Source organism: Vigna angularis, chromosome 9 (genome assembly GCF_016808095.1).
Source record: "Vigna angularis cultivar LongXiaoDou No.4 chromosome 9, ASM1680809v1, whole genome shotgun sequence".
Taxonomy (NCBI): domain Eukaryota; kingdom Viridiplantae; phylum Streptophyta; class Magnoliopsida; order Fabales; family Fabaceae; genus Vigna; species Vigna angularis.
Window position 1 is genome coordinate 25,384,479 of NC_068978.1, and position 26,900 is coordinate 25,411,378.

At 37.2% G+C, this 26,900-nt stretch overlaps 1 protein-coding gene across 1 annotated transcript; it reads left to right on the forward strand.

The window, feature by feature from the left end:
• The first annotated feature begins 1,393 nt into the window (after positions 1 to 1,393).
• Positions 1,394 to 11,691, forward strand: LOC108346679 (uncharacterized). The gene is made up of 7 exons (XM_017585741.2): positions 1,394 to 3,193; positions 4,078 to 4,168; positions 4,257 to 4,414; positions 6,198 to 6,249; positions 6,394 to 6,470; positions 10,667 to 10,760; positions 10,886 to 11,691. The coding sequence occupies exons 1-7, from the start codon at positions 1,613 to 1,615 to the stop codon at positions 11,689 to 11,691; spliced, it is 2,859 nt and encodes a 952-aa protein (XP_017441230.1). The 5' UTR covers positions 1,394 to 1,612.
• Positions 11,692 to 26,900: the final 15,209 nt, after the last annotated feature.

Below are 26,900 nucleotides of genomic sequence, written 5' to 3' on the forward strand. Positions count from 1 at the left end.
CTACTGTTGTACAAAACCCGATTTCCAAATAACCACATAGGACTAACAACATAACCACTTACTGTAGCTCATTACTCAACTAATGCATGCATAAAGTTTGTTTTAGGAAAATGCTTCGTGGACATGCATTGGGCTATACACATGATTTTGATATGTTAATGTCTCTTTTTTGCAAAGTTAACACATGATTCTGTTCTTAAAATTTTGACTGTAAACCATATGTTGTTGTCTTTTTACTGGGGGACAACAAAGGCAAGAGGATGGGCAATTTATCTGAGAATGAGGCACAATTAAGAGGGAAACACACCAACACAAATTACATTCAACTTCTCTAAACTTCACACTACCACTGAAATATAATCCAATGGAATCATGGTTGCTCATAATGTTCATCAATAATACCTAAACATAAATTATGAAATTAACTTCTCTAAATGAAATTTAAAATTTTAACTATATATATTATAACTATTTCCAATTTATTTTGGGTGAATCTAAATTTTGCATCACCCAAGGTTCCATTGTAAAGCAACCCAAACCCACCTCAGTCAATGAAGTTCTTAGATGAAAAAATATCACTCACTTTATGAAGCTCCCCAATTTTTAACCAAATGGACCCCGTATTACACCTACACCCTTATTCCTTAGGGTCAAAATCAAACTCAAAAGTCTCAACCTTTTTACTAGTGTGCTTCCTGTCACACTACACATAAAGCTCCTACAAAAAAGTCTCAAAGAGTACTAATAAAACACGTTACCAGCAAAGCAACGCCACCTCCAACATAGAACACATCACCAACAAAGCAACCCCACCTCCCGTCAACCCAAAAATAAGAGCTTGGTCCCCCACAACCCCACATCAATAAACCGAGATAGCAAAAAATGACATAGCGACAAAAACTACACAGGCTAAGACAGAAAAAAAAAATCAAAAACCCGTACCTCAAACCCGAAGACGACAGACGCGACACAAATCGATACACCAAGCGGAAGCCTCCACAATAAACCACTGAAGCGCCTGAATAACGTTCACAACAAACCACTAAAGTGCCTCAAACATGAAAATGGGAAGCATATAAGAGTGATGGAAATCAAGTTTTGAAAGAAAACTTAAATGGGGATTTCGATTCTGAACCCAAACAAGAAACAAACCCCAATAGGTGTTTTTCCACTTTTACCCTCTATTACTTTGCAATTTTTTTTAAGAAAAGCTGACCTGGACCGTGTCAAATGAGTGTAACTGACACATAAGCGTGTCATTGTATTACTACTCATTGAAATTATGTTAAAATGATGAGAGATAATTTTTTAATTGCTTACTATCCTAAGTGATGAAATAAATTTTTATTTTTCATTTTTGAAAGTGAAAACATTAGAAAAGACAGAAAATGAGGCATGGAATCCGTTGACCGTTTCTTTGCCCCCAAAAATCCATAACGGTAATCAACCTGTCTTTCTTTCCTTCTTTTTCTCTCTTCACTTCCTCTGCCCCCAAACACCGACACTCAACCACAAACAAAAAATTCAACACCAAACCAAAAAAAACAAAAAGATTTCACTCCAGAGATACCACATCCATCCCCAACCCCTGTTTTCGCGCCAATGCACCGCCATGGGACGCCGGAAAACGATGACGATGGACTGGGACGGCCTTGGCGATGTTGACGACGATGATGCCTTCTTCGAGTCATACAGCCGCCTCTCCACCGCCGCCCCCCTCGACCTGGCCTCCTCCGACGACGATGACGACGACGATTTCGACGACCCCCGCCTTTCCTTCGCCTCAGCCATCTCCTCCGCTCCCTCGCGTCGAAACAGCCTTTCTCCCACGATGGATGCTGCTCAAGATTACGGCGTATGGATGGCGGCCCCCGTCTCAATTGACGAGCGCCGAAAGCGTTTGCTCCACGGCATGGGTCTGGACGACGACAAAGAATTCTCGAAAACCACGCCCGTGGAACTCGGTCAATCAGTTTCAAAGCCCACCAACTCCATTTCCTCCGAAAAATCAACACTTCCGTCTACTTGCGCTAATCCCGTTACCGTTACACCTGTCGTGTCAACGACGCCGATTACTGATTCAACGACGCCGGTTTCTGAGACAACGACAGCCGTTGCCGTTTCGACAGAGAAGATGTTTTCAGAGAACTCCTCTCATCAATTAGTTCTTGTTCGTTCGCGATCCGAGGGAGACATCGAGTTGTTCTCGTTGGAGAGGTCGAGAAGAGAACATTTCATCGGAAAGTGTTCGAAGCAGAGGTTGACGAGAACCGCGACGGAGGTGTTCGTCCACCGCACTCCGCCGGGAACGAGAAACAGAGCGGTGTTGAGGGATTCCGACGAAGCACCGCAGTCCAAGCCGAAAAGCGCGAAAGTTGAGGATTCGGGAGTGCGAGCGTTTTTCCTGATAAAGAACTTGGACACGGGGAAGGAGTTTATTGTGAACGAATGCACCGAAACCGGTGCGTGGAACAGGCTGAGTGATTTACAGACGGGGAGGCAGTTAACTATGGATGAGTTTGAAAAGACGGTGGGGAAATCGCGCGTGGTTAACGAGCTTATGCGACGCAGTACGAGGAACGAGAATTTGTCGCGGAAGCTGACTTCGAGTTCGTACATTTCGAGAAGTTTGAGGATGAGCAAGAGAAGAGGGGTTGCATTTCTGAAGAACATAAAGGGCGTGGCGAGTGGGTTCATTGGGGAGAGAGAGGCTGTTGGTAACGCAGCCGCCGCAACGGCGGCGGCGGAGAAGAGTCAGTGGGTGCGAGTGCGGCAGAGCGGGAAGTCGCACAAGGAGGTTTCGGCGTTGCATCTGTGTCAGGAGCTTCAGGGGCACGACGGGTCGATTTGGACGATTAGGTTTAGTTTGGATGGGAGGTTTCTGGCGAGTGCAGGTGAGGACAAGGTGATACACGTGTGGGAAGTGCAGGAGTGTGAGGTTATGTCGTTGAGGATCGACGAGGGGAGTTTCACACCTATTCACCCTTCCTTGCTTGCCTCCAACGACGGTTCGCCTTTCTCTCCGGCGGCGGCTGACAAGAAGAAGAAGGGCAAATTCGGAACCAAAAAGGGCCCCGCCATTCCTGACTATGTTCATGTTCCTGAAACTGTCTTCTCACTCTCCGACAAACCCTTCTGCACTTTCCAAGGACATTTGGATGATGTTTTAGATTTGTCATGGTCGCGATCTAAGGTACTCCTTGCACCTTCATGCTTCCTGCTAGACAGATGACCAAAACAACAAAATGGGTACAGTTTTCTAAAATTAATTAAAAAATAACTAACAAAACAACTGTTTAGTTTTAAAATAATCAGAAACTTACTTTTTTCAAAAAAATAATAAACCTTAGCCAACCCTACAGAATTAAAAAAAAATCCGTTTACTTTATTATAAATAATATTGAACAACGTTGAAAAATAATCAAATACGAATAAATTCATTTTGAAAATAACTTAAAAAACTAAATAAATAAAAGAAAATGATATGTTACAACATTTTTGCAACACACATTTGTAATTTTTGTCATTGAGTTTACAACAAATAAATAATAAACTAGTAAAACAATTACAAAATTTTGACATAAATCTTTTTATAACATTTTGATGTAATAATATGTCCTTTTTTTTCACTAGTTTATTATTTATTTATTATTATAATAACATACTCTAATGACAAAGTATATATGTATTATGTCAAAATGTTATATAAAAAATATATCATTACCCTTCTATTTATCCTATCCTATATGTTTATTATAAGGATGGTAAATATTACATCCATTTAATAAAATACTTCTATTTGATAATTTAAAATGTTAAATAATTTAGAAATAAAACATAAAATAATAAATTTGATAACTTTATTATTATTAATAGAAAGAATATTTTACTAACCTAGTTTTTATTTCTTTTGAAAGGTCTTACAAGTGGTAAAAAAATAGTAAAAAGAATTTATCATCATCATCGTCTAAAATTCATGTGAAATATCTTTTAGGATACAAAATTCATGGTGTATTATTGCATGCAAGAAGATAATTAGAACCTCAAATTTTGATGGGTTATAATCTTGAACTGTAGCTACTTCTCTCATCTTCAATGGATAAAACGGTCAGATTATGGAACTTGGAGACTAGGACTTGCTTGTACAGGTTTCCCCACAGTGACTATGGTGAGAGTGAGATGTTTGAGCCTCTGGAGCACGATTTTAATATTCTTTATGATTTTTATGCATATTTAGTTATATATGGATATTGCAGTAACCTGCATACAATTCAATCCTCTCAAAGATGATGTTTTCATAAGTGGTTCGCTGGACGCTAGGGTCAGAATATGGAGCATTCCTGAACGCCATGTTGTGGATTGGATTGATATCAATGACATGGTTACTGCATTGTCGTTTACACCTGATGGTCAGGTATTGTTTTCTTCTTAGAATTTCTTATTGGTTGTAATCAGATTTATCTAAATATAGTAATAGCTTTTCCATAATTTCTTAAAGAATGATAACAGATATACCGTTCAGTTCGGTTATACTACTGCTCGACAGCACCGTTCGGTATAATACTGTCGAACAATAGTATAACCGAACGGTATATCAGAGAATTCTCAGTTAACATATCTTAAATACTTGGAACGGGATAAAATTCTCTTGTATAAAAATAAAGCAAGGATATATGTAAAAGAGGGTATCAAAATTAGATTGAGACAGGAAGAACACAATAGATAAAAGCAGAATTCATTCAGGTTTTCTCAAGTTTAACTCATCAGCTTTAGCTTAAATTATTTTATCGTTGTTTTAATAGCTAGTTCCATTAACTTGATGATAACAATGAACAAAAGAAATCTACTCTGTTGATTTTAATGTTCCAGAAGATTTCATTAAAAAAATAAAAAGAACAGAAAAAAAAACATTGGAGAATTGTTGGGAAATTGAACAAAATATGTGAAAAGATTTCTCTGTATAATTTAAAATAAGCTTAAGAAAAAAATAAATAAAAGAAGATAATAACTGATAATATTTTTAATATGAAAAACTCATTTAAAATGTGAGAAGGAAAAACAACATGATCAAGTAATAATAAGACCTCAACTATATGAAAATAGGATTACAAAAAGATCTCTCTTATCAAGAAGATAACATACAAACTCATTCTTTAGATGACTTACAACAATCATACTAATAAATTATAGAAACTCTCTTTTCTTTCTCAATTAATTCTTAACTTACTATCATTCTTCAACTTATTAGTTAGACTACTCAACTACTTCCAAATCTCTCAAAACCACAATTTATAGTGAAAGTTTGAAGTTCTAGATAAAGAATGATAGTGAATATTATATGTGCTTCACCTTTACAAAAATGAATATACATCCCTTAAGAGTAAAAAAATAATAATTTCAAGACCTTAGAATAAACCATTTATTAGTTTCAATGGAATTGTATCCGTTAATCAAGAAGAGATGTATTTCCAACAAGGATCTAACCAAACCTATCATAAAAATATATCTATATTGCACGTATAGGTAAAAATACCTATTATAAGAAAAACTATGTAAGTAGTGATAGGAGAAAAAAATTAAACCAATGCACCACTAAGAAATTAAAGCTCAATAATCAAATTCTTCAACATATTAAGAGATATAATTTGCAAAAGGTTTTAAAATTCATTAGTGCTTTTTACAAAGTTTGGAAGATTTAGTATTAGTTTTTTTTAGTCTATTCTGACCAAGTTTTCTTAAACTTGAACGGATTTATCGTCAGAATTACAATCTTTCCTCTTATAAAACATATTAAACCATTTAAAGACTATTTTTAATTCTTCTGCAGAACAAACTTCTTTAGACGTCAAAAAATTAGAAACTGTATCATAATTATAATAAGGTGAATCTAAATTATAAACCCTATAAACTGGTGAAATCCTCATAACTATTGATTTAGAATGTTAACATCTCAGCAATTTTCAAAATATTAACATTAAAAGCTCCAAAATAAATAAAAAACAGACAGTTTTTTAAATATTAAAGATTAGCTACGCATATGCAAAAGATGAGAAAGGAATCCATAAAACAAGATGAAACTAACTCTTTTTGGGTGCACATAATAATCATATTTAAACCTAGATAATAACGTGATAAACCAAATCAAATACTAATAATGCATTAATTTGATCTTTGTTGATATTTTCTCATTATTTCAGGGTGCTATTGTTGGTACCCACAAGGGCGGTTGTCGTACATATAGCACAAAAGGTATTAACTACTTGACTTCTATTCTTTATATCTTTATCTCTATTGAAACTATCTTGTAATCTAAATAAAAATTTAACACATCTTATAAATCATTTAAACTGAATATATCAAGCTGTTAATTCCCATTTCCTTATGGTAAACCAGATTGCAAACTAACTCAAACAGGAACAATTGAGATTTCACAAAAGAAATCCCAACTAAGAAAAGTCACTGGTTTTCAGGTAATTCTTATTTTCATGTGCCACAAGCCAGAATGGATTTGATGTAGGGAAAACAAATTTACTGGCCTTTTGTCTGTACAATTGTTTTCTTTTTTATTTTTTTAATAAATTTTCATCTTTGAGAGTCTTGCTCAAGAGATGGTTAGATATAATAAAAGAGAGAAAACAAGTACATTATGGGAAGATTAAGTTAAGGCTCGTATAGTTACAAAGTAAACAATATTCTAAACAAATATAAATTTTAGCATTTTTCTTTAAAAAAGTTAAATATGCTTTTAATTTTTAAATTTAAATACAAAATTAATTTTCGTCAATCATAAAAAAAAATTATACGTAAAATTACATTTGAAGTTACGCCTGAACTGTTTATACTTGTTAGTATTTTGAGGTTGTGAAAGGAATAGTTGATGATAGAGAAAATGTAGAGATAGTTGAATGTAGAGAAAATGTGGAGATAGTGGAATGTGGAAGTAGTAGTTGGAAGAAGTGTTGCAGTTGTCTTTAGTTGTAGTAGATGTTAGCTTCTTACAAATGGTAATGTTGGCTACATCTTGCATCAAATGGTAGAATTCATGGGTATTTATAGACCCATAGATTATTCTAGAACATACTAATCACAACTTATGTGGAATGTTCTAGATTTTTACCTATGTAGAATATTCTTGATTTTTCTTCCTATCTTAGGCTTTTCTACAATATTCTAGAACTTGTATTACATTTCAATTCTTCTATCTAAGGAGCTTCTACATTCTTCTAGAATTTGCATTACACTTTAATACTCCTCCTTAATGCAAATTCGATAACTCCAAGCATTATGCACAGTAGTTCAAATCTTGGCTTTGGTAACATATCTTCAATTTGATCTTCTTCCTCCATTGCCTTGACCATAGTTCTTGCTTTAAGGCTTCTTCATAACAGTTAGGCTCAATCATGGCCATATTGCAAGTTTCATATATGTCTACCAAAGATCTTACTCTTCTTAGACTAGATTCAGGTGAAGAATCTTGTTGTGGAGGTGGAGAAAGTGTACCTGAATTTTCTGCCTCTTCTTGAGTTTCTTCTTGAGATTGTTGCACTGGAAGTAGAATGTTGCTTTTAACAACTTTTTCTTCTTCCCAATTCCAAGAAGCATTTTCATCAACTTCAACATCTCGACTGATGATGAGCTTTTTTGTTTGTAGGCTGTAAACTCGATAGCCTTTTGACTGTGTGCTATATCCCAAAAATATTCCTTGTATAGTCTTGTCTTCAAGCTTGTGCCTCTTTTGATCAGGAACATGTATGTAGCAGATAGATCCAAATACTTGTAGGTGTTTAGCTGATGGCTTCTTCCACTCCAAACTTCAATAGGAGTCTTGTCTTGGACTGCCTTAATTGGACATCTGTTTAGAATACAAACTGCAGTGTAGACTACTTCAGCCCAAAAAATGTTAGCATACTTTTCTCTTTCAGCATTGATCTTGTCATCTCCATAACTGTGCGATTCTTTCTCTCTGACACGCTATTTTGTTGTGGAGTATATCCAACTGTAAGTTGTTGCTCTATGCCTTCATCTTCACAGAATTTGTCAAACTCGCGATATGTGTACTCCTTGCCATGATCACTTCTAAGTACTTTTATCTGTTTTCCACTTTGCTTCTCGACAAGGGCCTTGAATTTCTTGAATACTCCAAAAACTTCTGACTTTGCCTTTAAGAAATAGACCCATGTCATTCTAAAGAAGTCATTAATGAAGAGGATGAAATACCTGTTGTTATGATGTGAAGGTATTCTCATCGGTCTGCAAACATCGGTATGAATCAACTCCAATAAGTCTTTTGCTCTCCATGCTTTGTCTATCGAGAATGGTAATCGGTGTTTTTTTCGAGGAGACATCCTTCGCATGATTCATTATTCTCTTTCAAGCATGGAAGATCTCTCATCATGTTTTTCTGATATAAAAGCTTTAAGGCATGTGTGTTGAAGTGGCCAAATCTCCTATGCCAAAGCCATGAGTCATCAACTTCTACCTTCATGGCAATATTAGTTCCAGGTTTGAAGCTTATAGAAAAGCTTCTATTTCTATTCTCCATTTTTACTTGGCCAATTTCTATCATTTTACCATCATAAATTTTACATGTATCTTTCTCAAAATGAAGAGAATATCCATTCTCCATCATTTGACCAATACTTAAAAGATTCTCTTTAAGATTGGGAACTAGTAAAACATCCTTGATGAATTTCGTACCTTTCTTTGTCTCCACCGTTCCTTTGCCTTGAGACTCCACTGTGGTTCCATTTCCTAGTTGAACTTTGACATTGACAGATTTATCAATGTCTTTGAAGATACTTTGATCTTTTGCCATGTGATTACTGCATTAACTATCCAAGTACCAACTCCCTTTTCCACTAGGAGATTCTTGATTGGCATAGAATAAGAGTTTCTCCTGATTATCTTCTTCTGCAATGTTTGCTTGATGTCTATTTTTATTACGACAATACTTCTCCATGTGACCAAACTTCTTGCAATACTTGCATTGAGGTTTTCCATGATGCCAACAATCTTTTTCCAAGTGACTTGTCTTTTTACAGATGCCACATGGAGGATATTTTCCTTGATGAGTAATAGAGAAGTTTCTAGAATTTTCTTTATTTCTAGAAATTTCTCCTGTACTTTTATTTCCTTCATATTCTTTTTTCTGAGACCGTAATTTTCGTTTTGATTGAAAGACATTTTCAACCGAGTCTTCTTCATGCCTTTTCAATCTTTGTTCATAAGCTTCAAGAGAGCCCATTAGTTGTGTTACTGACAATGTAGTCAAATCTTTTGTTTGTTCAATCGCAATTGCGATTACATCATATTTTTGGGGAATAGAAATTAAAATTTTCTCAACGATATTTTTGTCAAGAATATTTTCCCCATAGGCTCTCATCTGACTAACTATTTCTTTTATTCTAGAATAGTAGTCTTTAATGGTCTCAGATTCTTTCATTCTTAATAATTCAAACCCTCGTCTTAGAGAATGAAGTTTAACATTGTGTACCTCGTCACTTCCTTGAAACTCCTCTTGTATTGTGTTCCAAGCTTGTTTTGCACTTGTGGCACCAATTATCCTTGGAAAAATTGTATCATCAACTGCTTATTGAAGAACAAATAAAGCCCTTGAATCTTTCTGCTTGTTTTCTTTCAACTCCTTCTTTTGAGCTGCAGTAAGAGTAGAGGTGTCTTCTAGAATAGTGAATCCCTCTTCTATCATATCCCATAAATCTTGAGAGCGGAAGAATGTCTTAATTTTGACACTCCAAAAATCATAATTTTCTCCTTTGAAAATAGGTACTGGAATTGATGATGTTTGATTAGTAGTAGCTATGTGTTGAGAATATATTTGGAAGTCGTAGAATGAGTTATAGTTTTGTTTGAGGTAGTTGAAAATTTTATCTACGCCCAATAGATGATCGAACGTAGCTCTGATACCACTGTTAGTATTTTGAGGTTGTGAAAGGAATAGTTGATGATAGAGAAAATGTAGAGATAGTTGAATGTAGAGAAAATGTGGAGATAGTGGAATGTGGAAGTAGTAGTTGAAAGAAGTGTTGTAGTTGTCTTTACTTGTAATAGATGTTAGCTTCTTACAAATGGTAGATGTTGGCTACATCTTGCATCAAATGGTAGAGTTCATGGGTATTTATAGACCCATAGATTATTCTAGAACATACTAGCCACAACTTACATGGAATGTTCTAGATTTTTACCTATGTAGAATATTCTTGATTTTTCTTCCTATCTTAGGCTTTTCTACAATATTCTAGAACTTATATTACATTTCAATTCTTTTATCTAAGGAGTTTCTAGATTCTTCTAGAATTTGCATTATACTTTCATAACACTATTTCATATATTACATCTCACATGTTAGTTTAGAATATTATTTAATATGTAAAAACATTAATGTTGTTTTATTAAAAAAATTATATTAATTTATTTTTAAAGTTTAATGACCAAAATATATTAAAATTTGGAATAAAAATAAATTTTAATTTTAATTCTAATTTTTAAAAACTAAAAACATATTTAACTTTTGAAAAATTAATACACCAGACTCGAATGTAAAAATAACTCCTCCTGTGAGTTAATATCCATATATTGGTCATACTTGTTTCGTTCTGAGTTATCCTAAAAGTATATGTATCTAATTATTGGCGTTTTGTCATTTCAGTTTGTTCCAGGCAAACCATCAGAAATTCTTGTAACTTCGGCAGATTCAAGAATAAGAATATTGGAAGGTTCAGAAGTAGTTCAAAAGTACAAAGGTGCTGCAAAACATTATCCGAAGTTACCTTTTCACTGATATGATCAATTCTTGCATGAGAACTATTTCCACAGCCCCAGCAACATAAAAAGGTTGATTTAAAATATTGGTGTTGAACATGAACAGGTTTTCGTAATGCAAACAGTCAAATTGCAGCTTCATTTAGTCCAGATGGAAGATATATTATAAGTGCTAGCGAAGATTCTGAAGTATATGTGTGGAAGCGTGAAGATCATAGAAGTGCAGGCAGTGGAAAATTCAAAAGTATGCTAGTTACTCGTGCTCACGAGCACTTCAACTGCAAAGATGTTTCAGTAGCAATACCATGGAATTGTACCGTCAAAGGTGATCCTCCGCTAGTACCAGTGCCTTTTAAAAAGCATTCAAAACGTTCTCTGGGAGGTTCTATTGGTGGGGAAGAAACACCATCGCCATCTTCTGCAAATGGTAGTAAGAAAACTCTTCCACCACTTCCCAGGAAAAGTATTAGCCTTAACTCAGAAGGAGCTTCAAATTCCCCTAGGGAAGAACTTGCGGCAAATTTCCATGCAGAATCAGGACTTGGAGATTCATTTGGTAACAGTAAAAGAACGATACCTCAGTCTCCAATGAAAGATAATTGCCACACCGCAGAGGAAGATGACCTTGAAGCATTTTCTCGCACAGATTCAGGATTTAGTGCTTCTTTTAGAACTGCATCATCCTCATCTAGGTTTAGTGATGCACTTTCTTCAAGTGGATCATTTTCTTCATCTTATTCATTATTGGACAGTGGCCACATTTCCTCCACGGTTGTTCCTACGGCATGGGGTTTGGTAATTGTGACAGCTGGGTTAGGAGGTGAGATCAGATGCTATCAAAATTTTGGGCTGCCAAGAAGGATTAGACAACCTCATCTTTTTGGAAGCTATAATAGTTTTACTAACACTTAGATGATTTTCCTTTTTCTTTATTCAACATAACTCCTATTTTACAGCAACCATTAGACATCAACATAAAGAGACAGATGGGTGTCCAACACCAGTACACTGTGAAGCATTTAAATGTAGGTTAACAAATTATGTAAATCTTAAAATTTCTCGAAATTGTTGTATTTAGTGACAATTTTAATACATACATAATTACATCATTAGGGATAACAAAAGATTAGGAATAACAAAACAATTCATATGTGATATTTGTTGGGAAACAGCGGTATTTGTTCCCTCCTCTATGAACCTCAAAATGGGCACTATGCGGAAGCGTAAAAATGAAAGCGTAGAGAAAAATAACACCTAAAATTTTAACGTGGAAAATCCTCTCGGAAAAAACCACGGGACCTAGTCCAGAAAAATATCTCCACTATGAAAAGTAGGATTACAGTGTTTTCTCTCTCTCTTTGAGGATCACTCAATATCACTCAATTAATCTCACCCTCTCGGATGGTATACAATACTCTCTCTCTGTATTACACACTCACAAAATAGACTCTCTCTATTTTTTTCTCTCCTTCACCGTGGCTCTCTTACTCACAGTGAGTTTTTCACTTCTATGGTTGTGCCTCTTCACTCTAAAATTGGGTGGCTCTTCTTTTCTCCCTCTGTGTGTGCATTTGCACGTTTCTGGCTTCTCAATTTATGAAGTAAGAAAGCACAAAAAACCAAAATAGTTGTTGAGGTGGTGTGCTGAATTTACGGAAAAAGCAAATGAGTGAGTTGTGCTTTTTTGGTTGGTGGCAGACAAAGCTTTCCACCATTTTTGTTTTATTCAACAAAACTCCCCCATAAAACAAAAAATGGGGCTTCCATTCTGTCTTCGTATCTTGACTTAGTTGGAAGGTACCACGACACCAGCACCTTGACAACAATCTTCAACCTTCTTGATTGGTATTGACTTAGTCATCATGTCAGACCAATTCAAGTCTGTATGGACTTTCTCTATCTTCAATTTCTTCTCATCCAGCGCTTCTCGTATCCAATGATACCGCACGTCGATATGCTTCGAGCGTGAATGGAACATGGGGTTCTTGGTTAGATGGATGGTACTTTGATTATCACAATTCACCACATAATCATCTTGATCATGTCCTAATTCACTTAGGAAATTCTTCATCCATAGCATCTCTTTAGAGGCTTCAGTCACCGCTACATACTCTGCTTCAGCAGTAGACAATGTCACACATTTCTGTAGTTTTGACTGCCAAGAAACAGCTCCCCCTGCAAAAGTAATCAGATAACCTGATGTTGACTTCCTTGAATCGACATCTCCAGCCATGTCTGAGTCTGAATATCCGATTAGCTTTAGATTTCCATTGCCAAAACACAAGCTTCTTTTGGCAGATCCTCTTAGATACCTCAGTATCCACTTAACAGCTTCCCAATGCTCTTTTCCTGGATTTGACAGGAATCTGCTCACAACTCCTACAGCATAGCCAATATCTGGTCTTGTACAAACCATTGCATACATAAGGCTACCCACGGCAGAAGAGTATGGTACCTTGTTCATTTCTTCCTTTTCTTCTTCATTCTTTGGACATTGAGACTTACTGAGTTTGAAATGTCCAGCAATTGGAACACGAGCAGATTTGGCATTGTGCATGTTGAACCTTTTGAGAATCTTCTCAATGTAATCTTCTTGAGATACCCATAGCATTCTTCTAGAACGATCTCTGGAGATTTTCATTCCAAGTATCTTCTTTACTGCACCCAGGTCTTTCATGGCAAAAGACTTACTCAATGCCTTCTTGAGAGCAGCTATTTTAATTTTGTCCTTCCCTACAATCAACATATCATCAACATACAAGAGAAGTATGATGGACTCACCATTTTCATAATTCTTCACAAACACGCAATGGTCTGCGGAGGTCTTCTTGAAATTATGCTGGATCATGAAGGAATCGAATTTCTTGTACCATTGTCTTGGAGCTTGCTTCAGACCATAGAGGCTTTTCTTCAGACGACACACTAAGTGTTCTTTGCCTGGTTCTTCAAAACCCTCTGGTTGCTTCATGTAAATTTCTTCCTCTAGGTCTCCATGTAAGAATGCTGTTTTGACGTCCAGTTGTTCAATCTCCAGGTCTAGTGTTGCTGCCAGACCGAGAATTGCTCTAATGGATGTCATCTTCACCACTGGTGAAAATATTTCGTCAAAATCTATTCCTTTCTTCTGGTTGCACCCCTTCACGACAATTCGTGCTTTGTACCTTGGGCTTGGGTTGTTCTCTTCATTCTTGAGCTTGAACACCCATTTGTTCTGCAATGCTCTCCTTTCTTTTGGTAGTTCTACCAAATCATAAGTCTCATTTTCCTTTAAGGATTGCATCTCTTCTTCCATGGCTTGCAACCATTTGCCTTTGTCTTCTGTCTCCATTGCTTCTACAAAACTTTGAGGTTCACCTTCATCAGTAAAATTAACATATTCATCTGAAAAATACCTTCTTGACGGTTGCTTCTGTCTTGTTGATCGTCTCAATTGGGATTCTTGTGGAGCATCCTCAATTGCTTGATCTTCCACCGTCAGATTAGGTTGATCTGCTTCTTCAGTCATCTCATCAAGTTGTAAGTCCTGATTTGGCTCAGCTTGATGAGTCTCTCCCCCTGAGTTGTTCATTACAATAGGGCTTTGATCACTTATCAGCTTAAGTGTTGGTTTCTCCACTTTCTTGATGTCTTGGATTGTCTGATCTTCAAAGAACACCACATCTCTGCTTCGAACAATCTTTCTGTTTGCAGGATCCCATAATCTGAAACCAAATTCATCTCTTGGAGAACCAAGGTATATGCACTCTTTCGCTTTAGCATCGAGCTTTGCTCTTTCATCTTTCGGAATGTGAACTGATGCCTTACATCCGAAGACTCTCAAGTTGCGATATGAGGCCTTTTTACCGGACCATACTTCTTCTGGTATCTTACCGTTTAATGGTCTGGACGGTGATAAGTTGATCAAATCAGCTGCTGTCACCACTGCCTCCCCCCAGAATGACTTGGGAAGTTTTGCGTGAGACAACATGCTCCTGACCTTCTCGGCAATCGTTCTGTTGAATCTTTCAGCTACACCATTCATCTGAGGTGTCTTGGGAGGTACTTTCTCATGTTTGATCCCATGAGTCTTGCAATAGTGCTCGAATGGACCTCTATACTCTCCACCATTATCACTTCTCAGACATTTCAACTTTCTACCAGTTTCACGTTCAACTGATGCGTGAAACTTCTTGAAGATTCGTAGAACTTCATCTTTTCTCTTCAATGGATAGACCCACAATTTTCTGGAGTGGTCATCAATGAAGGTAACAAAATATTGAGCACCACCAAGGGACTTTTCAGATGTTGAGCAAACATCTGAGTGTACAAGATCCAAAATATGCTCTTTTCTTCTTCCACTTTCAGATCTACGGAAGGACACTCTATGCTGTTTACCTGCTAGGTAGTCTTCACATAATTCAAGTGGTTGTCCTTTTATACTTTGGAGATGATCTTTTGCGAGGATCTCTAATCCCTTCTCGCTCATGTGGCCTAGTCTTTTGTGCCACAACTCCTTACTTTCTTCTTGAGCAACATTCGTCTCTCCTTTGTATATTTTTCCTTGCATGCAGTACAAGGAGCCTTCCTTCTTGCCTCGAGCAACAATCATGCTTCCTCGGCTAAGTTTCCATTTTCCATCTCCAAACTGGTTGTTCATTCCAGCATCATCTAGCTTACCAACTGAGATAAGGTTTAGACGCATTTCTGGTACATGTCTTACCTCTTTCAGCACAAGTTTGTTTCCATTTTCTGTTGTCAAAGTCACTTCTCCTATGCCCACAATTTTGCTTGTGACATGATTACCCATCTTCACTGTTCCAAAATCTCCTTTTTGATAGGATGAGAAGAATCCCTCATGAGGAGTAACATGGAAAGATGCTTCGGTATCTACTATCCAAGTACAATCATCGAAAGCAATATTTAGATAGTTTACCTCAGTGATAAGGAACACATTCTCATCATTTGATACAACCGCTGTTGTGGTCTTTTCTTCCAACTTCTTTTTGGGATCTATCACATCAAGGTGTACAGTTCCATTCTTCTGATCTCTTTTCAGGAATCTACATTCTTGCTTCTTGTGACCATCTTTTCCACAATAGAAGCATGTCAAACCTTTGGAACGAGACTTGAATCTTCCTCGTGACTTTTCACGTTTTCCTTTGTTTCTGTGTTCACTCCTTCCTCTATTCTCAACAATGTTGGCTTCTGAGTGACTATTCAGTCCTCTTTCTTTCCTTCTGGACTCTTCATTCAGCAAACTGTCTGTAATGTTATCCAGCTTGAGTTTTCCATCTGGTGTTGAGTTACTGAGAGTGACCACCAATGTGTCCCAACTCTCCGGTAGGGAACTAAGGAGTAGAAGAGCTTGTAACTCGTCATCAATCTTCATATCCGCCTTCATTAATTGATTCACAATACCTTTGAAGGTGTTGAGATGCTCGATCATATTCTGGTCGTCAGTGTACTCCAACTTTACGAGTCGTCTGACAAGGTGAGCTTTATTTCTGGGAGTCTTCTTTTGAATCAAAGATTCAAGCTTTGTCCATAACTCATACGCATCGGTATAAGTCGATACATGCTCAAACAAGCTTTTGTCGATGTATTTCCGAATCATAGCCACTGTTTTACGATTCAGAATCTCCCAGTCTTTTTCGGTCTTCCCTTCCGGAATTTCCAGATTTGTGATCGGCTCATACAAATCCTTGCAGTATAGATGATCTTCCATCATCGGCTTCCAGTAGGAGTAATTATCCGCAGTTAGCTTGAACATGTCTCCTTCCATCTTGAGTTTCACAGGACCGTGACTTTTTCGAACCGGTAGCTCTGATACCACTGTTGGGAAACAGCGGTATTTGTTCCCTCCTCTATGAACCCCAAAATGGGCACTATGCGGAAGCGTAAAAATGAAAGCGTAGAGAAAAATAACACCTGAAATTTTAACGTGGAAAATCCTCTCGGAAAAAACCACGGGACCTAGTCCAGAAAAATATCTTCACTATGAAAAGTAGGATTACAGTGTTTTCTCTCTCTCTCTGAGGATCACTCAATATCACTCAATTAATCTCACCCTCTCGGATGGTATACAATAATCTCTCTCTGTATTACACACTCACAAAATAGACTCTCTCTATTTTTTTCTCTCCTTCACCGTGGCTCTCTTACTCACAGTGAGTTTTTCACTTCTATGGTTGTGCCTCTTCACTCTAAAATTGGGTGGCTCTTCTTTTCTCCCTCTGTGTGTGCATTTGCACGTTTCTGGCTTCTCAATTTATGAAGTAAGAAAGCACAAAAAACCAAAATAGTTGTTGAGGTGGTGTGCTGAATTTACGGAAAAAGCAAATGAGTGAGTTGTGCTTTTTTGGTTGGTGGCAGACAAAGCTTTCCATCATTTTCTTCATCTTATTCATTATTGGACAGTGGCCACATTTCCTCCACGGTTGTTCCTACGGCATGGGGTTTGGTAATTGTGACAGCTGGGTTAGGAGGTGAGATCAGATGCTATCAAAATTTTGGGCTGCCAAGAAGGATTAGACAACCTCATCTTTTTGGAAGCTATAATAGTTTTACTAACACTTAGATGATTTTCCTTTTTCTTTATTCAACATAACTCCTATTTTACAGCAACCATTAGACATCAACATAAAGAGACAGATGGGTGTCCAACACCAGTACACTGTGAAGCATTTAAATGTAGGTTAACAAATTATGTAAATCTTAAAATTTCTCGAAATTGTTGTATTTAGTGACAATTTTAATACATACATAATTACATCATTAGGGATAACAAAAGATTAGGAATAACAAAACAATTCATATGTGATATTTGCATATAAATTTTTTTATGATAGATATTAAATAAATATTCTTAATTGATATACTTATAGATATTGAGTACTGGTATTTTATTAGTGACTTAATAATTGATTGGGTAAAAGTATTCCAACATCCAACCGCACTTACCATTATCCATTAATAATTATTAGTGAATTTTATTTAAATTTTTTTAAATCAATATTCATAATAAAATTATTAGTAAAAAAATATTATTTATTAAAAAATAATTTAAAATTTGACTTCACATATATTTTATATTGTATATTTATTATTATTATACTAATATTAGTAAATAATTAAAGTTTTGATCTAACAGTGGGATGGGCTTATGGGTCATGGGACTAAAACTATAGACAGGTTATAATTCCACATAGGATAAGGAGGGTTATAAGCAGAATAAGAATTTAAAATAGGTTCTTTAGGAGCAGTGGATTATTTGAACTTGATATGATGCAGTGTTTTATGCTTGTTTGAGAACCACACCAGTATTTGAGATTTTAGTACAGGAACTAGGATTTAGTAATTAACATGGATAGTGATGGAAGCCACTTCCAGCTGGAAACAAGCAAGCAGCAGCTTCACTATAGAGAGACTTCCAGTGCAGCGGAAATTGTAGAGAATGGATGAGTTTGACGTGTTTAGATGGGTGGAAGGAAGTCAGAGAAAAGAGTAGAGAAATCAAAATCAGAAAAGGACTAAAGAGCAATAGGGTTGGAAAACAAATTCAACAATATTTCACTAAGCTCAAAAATGATTTTTACAATACAGAAGCCCTCTTATTTATAGGTGAAGAAGAGTCTTCAATCTGACATATTTCGAGCCAAGAAGGTTAACTGACTGGTTCATGCGTGCCATGCCTCAAACAGGTCAGCAAAGACCCATGGAAAACATGTCACTCACGCGTCTGGACTTCATTATCATATGCATGATGAGTTGGTTAAGCAACAAACTAGGATTCCTTTGTTGGCCAAGGTAGGGATGTGACATTCTTACAATGACCATTGAAAAGCCAGAACACCCAGGACGTATGCGTGGTGTTGGAGGTGTGATTGGTCTTTGGAACTACTTTAGCGCTACACAACGAAGTAGTGAATCAATGAGTCAAGAGGCACTAAGGAAGATGGAGCTCTAAGTGGAGGAAAGGCTCAACCAACGCATGCAATCTCTGGAGCAACGATTCATGGAGTAGCTCAAGAACAAAAAGAAATCCAAAGAGCACTTAAAGAAAAGTTGTAGTCCATGACCCAAGCAACTATGGGGTTGCCCACTAGAGCTCCAACAGGACGTCGTGTGAGCACAAAAGGATCATGCTCTGTTGTAGATCCTATTGACTATAGTGGTCAGTATGAGTTGTTAGTTGATGGGATCCCCCACGCGTAGTGGCTATTAGATGAGTACTTGAAGGACTGCAAACTATTCATGGTGCTCCTTTATTATCTCCCCACGTGCGTGTGACGATTGATGAAGTTCATGATCCCCAAGCTCAAGTGCCTTTACCAACTTCAGAAATTCAATTTGTGGGACAAGTCATAGACACATTTATAGTCTGGTCTAAAGCATTGATCATACCACACATTGCCACACCACAGGTATTATATTTCTATTATTAGTATTTTTATGTTAAATTTATATATATTGATTGATTACTTTGAAAATATTTATTTCAGTATTACATCTTGAGAAGCAGGTCATGCATCCACATGTAATACATGAAGATGATGACATGGCAGAAGCAAAGAATGATCCTCTAACAAAGCTCATGACAAAATTATCCAGGTTGTCAAAAGGACCAGTAGAATTGTACTGGGATCTCTTAAGAGTATTTGTCCTCCAATGTTATGTGCCAGTATATTTCAATTTAAATGATGCACTAGAGGTCATTGGGAGAGACAAGATGTTGAATATTTCAATCCTTCAACTATGGTGCATGTAAGATATTTCATTGTCTTCCATACTAATTAAATTTAGATTGTTAGTTTTTAACAACTTAAATTTCTTGTTATAAGTAAGTGGACACAGTCATTGTGGACCAAGGTCGGTCTTTGATAGGTGTGAACTTTGCTTATATTTGTTGCTTAAATTGTCGTGCTTTTGAGTAAGTTTTAGTGTTAATTCTCATGAAAAGTATATATTTGTGGTGTAAAAATAGTTTTGATTGTTTAATTATGTTTTTGAGTGTTTTTGCGTGTTATTTCGTAGTAGAATAAGGATTGGATACTATAACAGACTTGGAGAGCGTCAATTGTCGAAGCCAGAAGGATCAAACTGCCAGAACGAATGCTCGCCCAGCGGACGGACGCTTGTCGCCCAGCGAGAACGTTCGTCCAACGTGCAGAGAGGCTCGTCCAGCGCTCGTCCAAGGACGCTCGTCCAGCTCGCGGCCGCTCGTCCAGAATTTGGACGTTCGTCCAGCGAGTGCACGCCTGTGATCCAAAAGTAGACGCTCGCCTTGCGAGAGAGCGAACGCTCGCCCAGCGAGAACGCTCGTCCAGCGAGAACGCTTGTCCAACGAGCTTTGGACGTTCGTCCAGCGAGGTCGAAAAGTGGACGCTCGCCCAACGATCAGAGGACGCTCGTCCAGCGACGGACGCTCGCCCAGCGAGCGTACGTTCGTCGCCCTGCGAAAAATCACTTAAGGTCCTTTCTTTAAAAACGCGATCCAGAGGCAGAAACCAGTCAGTTCTGGAGGGGAGAAGCCGGGAGGGACTCTGCAGCTCGCGTCCATTCTCGTTTTGGGTGCTCCGGAGTGGAATTTCACCACTTTCTACCATCCAATCCATCCTTTATCACTTCTATGATGTATATGTGTAGCTAGAACTCCATTTCACTGGGGTTGAGAGTAATTTTTTGAACTTCTATGTAATTTCACTATTAATGCATGAACTTGTTTGAATTATATGTTCTATCCTTATTATTAATGCTTTTGATGGGAATCTGAGCCATTTGAACGGTTAAATCATTGGGAAATGTATGAGATCGCGGACCTAGGGTAGAACTGCTAAAGGATTTCGAATCCTAGACATAGGAGGGAATTTTTAGTCATCTGTGACATTGTGTTTAAGGCAAATCTGATAATTGAATTAGCTAAGGGATTAGCAATTTAGTTTGAATGATTAAGAACTGTCTCTGAGGGATCAGGACTGCATGCGCCTAGAATGTCGATGTTTAATTATGAGGAATTGTGTTAGTAGAAGATTACCAGAGTGATGAACTTGAATTTCAACCCCAGTGAACTTTAAATCATCTGTTTTTACCACTTTAAATTTCATTTGTATGCAAATCTTACTTGTGTTGTAAAATTAATTGCTAAATTAGTAAACTTTAATCAATCTGTGAATCAAAACAAATCTCTTGGGAAAACGATTTCCGGACTTACCGGTTTATTACTTGTACGATTCGGTACGCTTGCCGAGGTCTCAACAAGTTTTTGGCGCCGTTGCCGGGGATTTGTTTTTGTTTTCGTTGATTGTTTGTTGTTTATCTGGTTTAGTTGATTTTAGCTATCTGCTGTTTAAGTTTTTATTGTGATCATTTTTGAATTTTTGTGCATATTTGTTATCATCTGTAGAAATTGTGTCTTTTTGGATTGTTTCTTTTTAGTTTGTGTTTTGTATGAGAAGCAGAGAACAGGTTGAAAATCTACTTTTTGATCCGGAAATTGAAAGAACTGCTCGAAGGAACAACAGTAGAAGAAGGAGACAAAGTAGAGAATCCAGAGAATCCTCTGCTATTTCTGAAGAAATTCTGGACTTTTCATCTGGTCAAGACAAAGAAGAAATGGAAGATAATCGCACTGGAGAAGGTTCTGGGCAAGGAAGACGTACTCTTGCAGATTATAATACTTTCTCAGGACCTTTGCACTTCAACAGTATTGCAAGACCAGTGGTGAATGCTGCTAACATGGAGATGAAGCCAGCTCTTATTCATCTGGTGCAGAACAATCAATTTCATGGATTATCCCACGAGAATCCATACACTCACTTGGCTACCTTCATGGAGATTTGTAATACAGTGAGGATTCATCAGGTTCCAGATGAAGCAATTCGACTCAGCTTATTTCCATTCTCATTGGCTGGTAATGCAAAAATGTGGCTAAATTCCTTTCCAGAGAATAGTTTGACAGTCTGGGATGATGTAGTTGCAAAATTTCTGAATAAGTTCTTCCCTCAGTCCAAAATCAATAAGGGAAAGCAGGAGATCTCGTCTTTTCAACAGGATGCTGATGAAACTCTAGGTCAAGCATGTGATAGATTCAAAGGCCTATTAAGAAAAACCCCTACTCATGGATTTGATGAGCCTACAATGTTAAATCTGTTTCTTGGAGGGTTGAAATCCCAAACAAAGTTAATGTTAGATGCATCAGCTGGAGGTAGTATCAGATGGAAGACGCCTGAAGAAGCACATGATCTGATTGAAAATATGGTTGCAAATGATAATGAAGTTCAGAGTGAGAGAGCTCAATTTCAACAAAAAGGTGTTCTTCAGCTTCAATCTCAAGATGTTTTACTAGCTCAGAACAAGATTATGACTCAGCAACTTGAGACATTAATGAAGAAGTTATCTCAGCTACCTAAAGAACTGCAGAATGTTTCTCAAACTCAACATCAGATGGTTCAAAGTTGTGAATTATGCGGAGGAAATCATAATAATGGTCAATGTGTAGTGCAAAGAATGTCTCATGAAGAAGTAAATTATATGGGAAATCAAGGTCTTCAGACGAATTATAATCAAGGTCAAAGTTTTAATCAAGGATGGAGACCTCATCCGAGTATGGGACAAGTTGTTCCTTTCAACAGACCACCTCCACAGAACTTTCAGCAACAACCTTCTCTGACAGAAAGAACTTCAAAACTGGAAGAAACTCTTCAGCAGTTTATGCAGGTATCAATTTCCAACCATAAAAGTACAGAAGCCTCACTTAGGAATTTGGAGATTCAGGTGGGTCAATTAGCTAAGAAGTTGGAAGAAAAACCAGTGAAGGACTTTGGGGCAAACACTAAAGTAAATCCAAAGGAAGACTGCAATGTTATTACTACAAGATCTGGAAGAATGCTGGAAGAAAGAGAGAATGAGAAAAAAATGAGTGAAGAAAAAGATGAGATGAGTAAATAGGGAGATGAAGAAGAAGAGAAAGAGGATAGAGAAAGTGAAAAAGAGAGAGAGGGAGAGAAAAAGAAAGAACAGATGTATGAGAAACCTCTTCCTTATCCAAAGGTTTTCTCTAGAAACGAGAAGGAAAAACAGTTCAAGAGTTTCATTGATATTTTCAAGAAGTTGGAAATCAAGATGCCCTTCTCAGAAGCACTGAAACAAATACCTGCTTACTCAAAATTCATGAAAGATTTGCTCACAAAGAAGAGAAAGTATATTGAGGAAGAAACTATAGAAGTACAGGGCCAGTGCAGTGCTATCATTCAGAAGTTGCTTCCACCAAAGTTTAAAGATCCAGGCAGTTTTACAATTCCATGCACCATTGGTAAACTGGCTATTGGGAAGGCGTGAATTGATCTTGGAGCCAGCATCAATCTTATGCCTCTATCAATGTTTAAGAAGATTGGAGAATTAGAGTTGAAGCCCACACGCATGACTCTACAATTGGCAGACAGATCGATCAAATATCCGCAAGGAGTAGTAGAAGATGTTCTGGTAAAGGTCGACAAATTCTTATTTCCAGTGGATTTTGTTGTCATGGAAATGGAAGAAGATACAGAAATCCCTTTGATTCTGGGAAGGCCATTCATGAAGACTGCTCGAGTATTGATTGATGTTGATGATGGAAAGCTTAAAGTGAGAGTTGAGAATGAAGAAGTAAATTTCAATGTTTTTGAAGCAATGTCTCACCCAAATGATGAAGATACATGCTTTCAAACTGATGAACTTGAGGAAGTCTGCATGATTACACAGAAGACGATGCATATATCATCACCTCTTGAAAGAATCCTTGTTGATGCTTGTGAATTTTTACTTGCAGATGAAGAGAAATTAATTGATGAATGTATGCAGAATCTAGATGCTTTGAAGGAAATTCCATCTGATGAAAAAGAGATAAAAGAAAAGAAGCTGGACTTGAAGTTGCTACGTTCACATTTGAAGTATGCTTTTCTTGACAAAGATGACAATAAACCTGTGATCATCAGCAATGCTTTATCCACTCTGGAGGGAGAAAAGTTGATTGAATTCTTGAAAGTGGACAAAGGAGCTGTAGGTTGTTCAAATTCTGATCTAAAAGGAATAAGTCCTTCTTCTTATTCCATGCATATAATATTCATGAAGGATGATTTCAAACCATTGGCTCAACCACAGAGAACTTCTTAGTGTCAAGCTAAAGACGTTAAACAAGCACTTACTGGGAGGCAACCCAACTTTCTAACTCTATCTATTTATGTTTTCAGTTCTTTTGGTTGTGTGGTTTGAATCTGAATCTGTTGGTTGTGTGGATTGATTTATGTTTCTGCAATGATTTGTTTGAGAAATGTGTGTTTGAAGTTTGAATTTGAATTTTGAATTCTGTCCATGATAACTGGCATGATTGTGAGATTGTTATTGCAAAATCTGAGTTTTAGAACTTGTGTTATGATTATATATGATTTATTCTTGAATCTGATTGATTGTGACCCAGAAGTTGAATATCTGAGTGTACTGAGACAGTTTTGAAAGCAAGTGAGAAGTTGTTATTGCTATGAATTTGGTTTTTGCATAATTCTTATTAACACAGATACATTCTGGTTTAGAAATGAGAAAGGCAGTTTTGTTTGATGAAATTAACTACTTGGCCAGATGACTATCCATATGTGAATATTCATCCATTGTTATCCTGTTTGAGCCTTATATATATTTGTTGTGAACCCTGAGCTTCTTACAGAATAATCTACCTTATCCAACACTCTTGGAGAAGAGAACAAGAAACATATTTGTCAAGATGATAGGTAGAAATTAAGTTTGGGGGAAATCATAATCAGTTGAGTCTTAAACTGTTTGAAAAAAAAAAAAAGTAGCAAAGTTAGAGAAAAATTCAGAAAATATGTTATGTGATGAATGAAGAGGTAGTTGATGAATAAAGTTTCAATGTTGTTATGTTCTTGTTCTCCTCTTCTTTAGTGTTGTTTTGTTTCCTTGTAAAACCATGTTTCTTCTAGCCAAGCCAAGTTATAACCTGAGAAAGTCCTTTTGATTTAAATCAGAATGTTTGAAGTGTATATGAGATGACTTGCAAAAGTTGATGAAGTAGTTGATGACAATTTGAGTATGAATTGGAGTTGTAAACACTTGCAGGTTGAGATAAACACAGATTGAGCATTATGGTTTTATTCTTTTTCTGGTTGTCTTATCATTTTGGATTCAAGAACTTGTCAATATAGAAGTATAACATTTGATTTGAATATTTGGAGAAGTAAGTACAATCCTTACTTTTGTGACAGATATTATGTGATGGAATATTAACTGCTTTGTTGGGTTCGTTTTTCTTTTGTTTTTGTGTATTTTCATGAGGACACGAAAATATATAAGTTTGGGGGAGTTTGATAGGTGTGAACTTTGCTTATATTTGTTGCTTAAATTGTCGTGCTTTTGAGTAAGTTTTAGTGTTAATTCTCATGAAAAGTATATATTTGTTGTGTAAAAATAGTTTTGATTGTTTAATTATGTTTTTGAGTGTTTTTGCGTGTTATTTCGCAGTAGAATAAGGATTGGATACTATCACAGACTTGGAGAGCGTCAATTGTCGAAGCCAGAAGGATCAAACTGCCAGAACGAACGCTCGCCTAGCGGACGGACGCTCGTCGCCCAGCGAGAACGTTCGTCCAGCGTGCAGAGAGGCTCGTCCAGCGCGCAGAGGACGTTCGTCAGAGGACGCTCGTCACATAGCGAGCGCGACGCTCGTCCATGGCGCTCGTCCGGACGCTCGTCCAGAGCGGCAGAGGACGCTCGCCCAGCAACCAGAGGACGCTCGTCCAGAGCGGCAGATGACGCTCGCCCAGCTGGCAGAGGACGCTCGTCCAGAGTGAGGACGCTCGTCCAGCGCTGTTCAAGGACGCTCGTCCAGCTCGCGGCCGCTCGTCCAGAATTTGGACGTTCGTCCAGCGAGTGCACGCCTGTGATCCAAAAGTAGACGCTCGCCTTACAAGAGAGCGAACGCTCGTCCAGCGAGAACGCTCGTCCAGCGAGAACGCTCGTCCAGCGAGCTTTGGACGTTCGTCCAACGAGGTCGAAAAGTGAACGCTCGCCCAATGATCAGAGGACGCTCGTCCAGCGACGGACGCTCGCCTAGCGAGCGTACGTTCGTCGCCCAGCGAAAAATCACTTAAGGTCCTTTCTTTAAAAACGCGATCCAGAGGCAGAAACCAGTCAGTTCTTGAGGGGAGAAGCCAGGGGGGACTCTGCAGCTCGCATCCATGCTCGTTTTGGGTGCTCCGGAGTGGAATTTCACCACTTTCTACCATCCAATCCATCCTTTATCACTTCTATGATGTATATGTGTAGCTAGAACTCCATTTCACTGGGGTTGAGAGTAATTTTCTGAACTTCTATGTAATTTCACTATTAATGCATGAACTTGTTTGAATTATATGTTCTATCCTTATTATTAATGCTTTTGATGGGAATCTGAGCCATTTGAACGGTTAAATCATTGGGAAATGTATGAGACCGCGGACCTAGGGTAGAACTGCTAAAGGATTTCGAATCCTAGACATAGGAGGGAATTTTTAGTCATCTATGACATTGTGTTTAAGGCAAATCTGATAATTGAATTAGCTAAGGGATTAGCAATTTAGTTTGAATGATTAAGAACTGTCTCTGAGGGATCAGGACTGCATGCGCCTACAATGTCGATGTTTAATTATGAGGAATTGTGTTAGTAGAAGATTACCAGAGTGATGAACTCGAATTTCAACCCTAGTGAACTTTAAATCATTTGTTTTTACCACTTTAAATTTCATCTGTATGCAAATCTTACTTGTGTTGTAAAATTAATTGCTAAATTAGTAAACTTTAATCAATCTGTGAATCAAAACAAATCTCTTGGGAAAACGATTTCCGGACTTACCAGTTTATTACTTGTACGATTCGGTACGCTTGCCGAGGTCTCAACAGTCTTTCATGTACAAATTTATTGAACCTTAGACTATTCAACTTCTGGTAACACACTTGAGAGCAAACAAAATTATTTGCGAACATAGATGGCTGAGTCAAAAAGAGACATATACCTTACACCATACATTGATGGGTATGTGTTAAAAAATATAAAATTTGATTAAAGTTTACTTAACTAGTCCACTAACTATTTGTAATTCATCATAGGTCTTATTGGC

Bases quoted from the DNA above. Each gene is read 5' to 3' on its own strand.
- LOC108346679 (XM_017585741.2), top strand. From the start codon at position 1,613: ATGGGACGCCGGAAAACGATGACGATGGACTGGGACGGCCTTGGCGAT. The intron at 4,169-4,256 runs GTGAGAGTGAGA...TGGATATTGCAG, and splicing joins GTTTCCCCACAGTGACTATG to TAACCTGCATACAATTCAAT. The intron at 4,415-6,197 runs GTATTGTTTTCT...TCATTATTTCAG, and splicing joins CGTTTACACCTGATGGTCAG to GGTGCTATTGTTGGTACCCA.